The following is a 3,612-nucleotide window of genomic DNA, read 5'->3' as shown; positions in this document are numbered from 1 at the left end:
CTCTATCAGCAATACCCTCGAAAGTCCTGAATAAGCAATTGAATAAATGCCAATGGACGTTAAATACCAATCAATCCATTCATTCACTCTTCCATTCATCCATCGAGTCGGCCAGTCATCAATTTATCCACTCATCCATGAACACATCCATCCATTCATCAATTCATCAAACTATCCGTCCATCCTCTCAAAAAGGAAAAATTTAATGGAGATGTGGGGTGCGTGTGTGCATTATTATAGTACTGTAAATGATTGTGTTGTAGAATGTGAAATTATAATTGATGCTTTTATCAAACTTCCCACAAACAATTACATAATCATAATTATATTTATATTTTAGTTTATTTGACGAATGCATAGATAAGTATGATGTTTATAAAGTGGAAACGATTGGAGATGCTTATATGGTGGCAAGTGGTGTACCGACACATAATGGAGGAAATCATGCACCGGAAATAGCATTAATGGCATTAAGAATCCGACAGGAAGTCAGTGGGTATACTATACCACACATGCCGGGTAGAACTCTGCAGATAAGGATTGGAGTACATTCAGGTTTGTTATACAAATAACTTTCATTAAGATGGCATGTTTGTGCCCCGCATACGATAGTAAAGGGCATAATGTTTTCCGGCATGTGCATGCGTCCTTCCGTCTTGTATCAGGTTAAAGTTTTGAATAAAGGTAGATTATACTTTTGGTAGAGTGTGTGTTTATATCAACTTGAAGGAACTGTTTCATATATGTCAAATTAGGTTTTTTTGCATACTCTTGTTTGTTATTCGAATTAAAGTAACTTGTCGATGAGTGTGGTTACAACGAAAAACTCCTACATAATGTTATATAAGTGCAGTAAAATTGACATTTAAAGTACATATATTGTAATTTTCAAATTAAATATGCCTGCAATTTACTCATTGGTATTTCACCCTGTTTGCATAATAATTTTTCAAGTAATGTCATTGGTACATGTAAATGGAAGTGATATGGAATATAAAGTTGAAGTTGCTGTTGCTCAAATGCTTCCTTCTGTTAGTTTGACCAAACATTCAACTGTTATATATGCAGTGTTAGTTGTTGTTGTTGTCTGTTGGTTTGTCCGACATTTTTGGTAGGTCCTATTATATCTTTTATGTATTGTATATATGTATCTGATATGTTTAAGGACCATGTGTTGCTGGAGTAGTTGGTACTAAAATGCCAAGATATTGTTTGTTTGGAGACACAGTCAATACAGCATCCAGAATGGAGTCTAGTGGCATGGGTAAGACTAATCACATATTTCCTTCAAAATGTTGGCCATACATAATCGGTTGAAAAATCGATAAATGGTGTTATATAAGTGTATAGCACAAAATCACTACTCGCACTTGCCAAGATCGAATGAAAGGAACAGCGCTTTTATTTCTGTTTTCCATCTTAAAGTGAGGACTTTTAAGTTCAATTCTGAGCAAAAGCTCATATCAATTTCACTATGGCCACTGATATAATATGGACAGGAACACATGGGTATGTTTCCACGAGCAGCTACAATCGATCATTGAAATTATTGCAATGGATGTCTGTTTTATTTCAGGTGGAAGAATACACATAAGCAGTGTCACACAAGCTATGTTAAACGATCATGGGAATTATGTAACTGAGTTTAGAGGTATCATTGATGTAAAGGTAACTTATCGTGCTCTTTTTATGTGCCTATTTCGTTAAAGTGAAAATTCCTTCACTGAGCAGAATAAACTTGCTACTCTGATATCAAATTAAAATAAAAAGATATGATAGGATTGCCAATGAGTCTACTATCCACCAAAAACCAAAAGACAAGGATGTAAAGAAGTAAAGAGCAAGTTAGGTGTCTTTTTTATGATTCATTTTTTCTTGACGAAACTTTTTATAGCTGGCATTGCGACGAACACAGAGATCGATCATTGCAGCCCTACGAATATCTCTAGATGTCTGTTATGGTCGACTTGTGTTGCTTTAAGTCTTGTGGTTGATTCAAAAGGTATATAATGGTCGGCTTATGATGTAAGGTTGAAGCCCTCTGGTAATTTGTTGATGTCTATAATGGTCGTCCTCTGTTGTCAGATGAAGTCCTATGGTAATCTCTAGATGTCTATAATGTTCGGCCAATGTTGTAAAGATTAAGACATGTGATATTCTCTAGATGCCTGTAATAGTCGGTCTATGGTTGAATGTTGAATCCCTATGGTAATCTCTAGACTATATGTCTATAATGGTCGACCTATGGTGTAAGGTTGAAAACCTATGGTAACGTCATATGTCAATAATAATCATCTAATGATGTAAGTATGAATCTCTATGGTAACCTTTAGATATCTGTAATGGTAGGACTTTTTTGTAAGGTTTGATCCCTATGATAATCTCTAGATGTCTGTAATGCTCGTCCTCTGATGTAAAGTTAAAACCCTACGGTAATCTCTAGATGTATATAATTGTAGGACTGTGTTGTAAGGTTGAAGCCTTATAGTAATGTCTAGATGTCTGTAACTGTAGTCCTCTGTTGTAAAGTTAAAGTCTATAACAGGGCCTGTGTAGTAAGGTTAAGACCTATGATGTCGTCTTGTTTTGTAAGGTTGGTCCGTGTTATAAGGTTGAGGACTATAATGAACGACCTGTATTGTAAGGTTAATGTTTATAACGGTCGCCTTTGTTGTAAGGATAAGGTCTATAATGGTCGGTCTGTGTTGTAAGGTTGAGGTCTATAATGATCGATATGTGTTGTAATGATCGACCTGTGTTGTAAGGTTTATATTTATAATGGACTACCTATGTTGTAAGGGTGGGGTATATAATGCTTGATATGTATTGTAAGGTTGTGTTTTAAGGTAGAGGTTTATAATGGACGGCATGTGTTGTAAGGTTTAGATCTATAATGGACGGTATGTGTTGTAAGGTAGAGGTCTATAATGGACGGCCCGTATTGAAAGGTAGAGGTCTACAATGGACGACCCGTGCTTTCAGGTTGAGATTTATAATATTCAACCTGTGTTATAAGGTTGAGGTCTATAATCAGTATGGACGGCATGTATTGTAAGGTTGAGGTCTAAAATGGTTGACTTATGTTGTAAGGTCGAAATCTATAATGGACGGGCCGTGTTGTAATTAGGTAGAGGTCTGTAAAGGACGGCCTGTGTTGTAAGGTAGATGTCTATAATGGACGACCCGTGTTGTAAGGTAGAGGTCTATAATGGACGACCCGTGTTGTAAGGTAGAGGTCTATAATGGATGGCCCGTTTTGTAAGGTAGATGTCTATAATGGACGGCATGTGTTGTAAGGTTCAGGTCTATAATGGTTGATATGTGTTGTAAGGTTGAGGTGTATGATGGTTGACCTGTGTTGTAAGGTTCAGGTCTATAATGGACGGGTCCGTATTGTAAGGTTGAGGTCTATAATATTTAACCTGTGTTGTAAGGTTTTATTTAGGTCTCATTACCTTTTACGGCAGATCTTTTTTATTATGTACTTTGATTAAGGTATCATCATTTACATACATGACTCCTTTTTATGGTACATAATGAGTACTTATCAATTATAAGGTAATAGGAGAAATTAAAACTAGGTCCTTATGCCTGTTTTTGAGACACAAGCAA

At 36.0% G+C, this 3,612-nt stretch overlaps 1 protein-coding gene across 1 annotated transcript; it reads left to right on the top strand.

Annotated features, from left to right (window-relative positions):
* Positions 1-329: 329 nt before the first annotated feature.
* On the top strand, positions 330-2,556 carry LOC127701963 (atrial natriuretic peptide receptor 2-like; the record flags this gene model as incomplete). Its single annotated transcript, XM_052205939.1, has 4 exons — positions 330-555; positions 1,166-1,264; positions 1,577-1,668; positions 2,515-2,556. Coding segments are annotated over 4 exons (459 nt in total), but the record flags the coding sequence as incomplete, so codon positions are not given.
* Between the last annotated feature and the right edge of the window lie 1,056 nt (positions 2,557-3,612).

This window comes from Mytilus californianus, unplaced genomic scaffold (genome assembly GCF_021869535.1).
Source record: "Mytilus californianus isolate M0D057914Y unplaced genomic scaffold, xbMytCali1.0.p SCAF_5, whole genome shotgun sequence".
NCBI classification, from domain to species: domain Eukaryota; kingdom Metazoa; phylum Mollusca; class Bivalvia; order Mytilida; family Mytilidae; genus Mytilus; species Mytilus californianus.
This window is presented reverse-complemented; position numbering and strand designations above follow the sequence as displayed.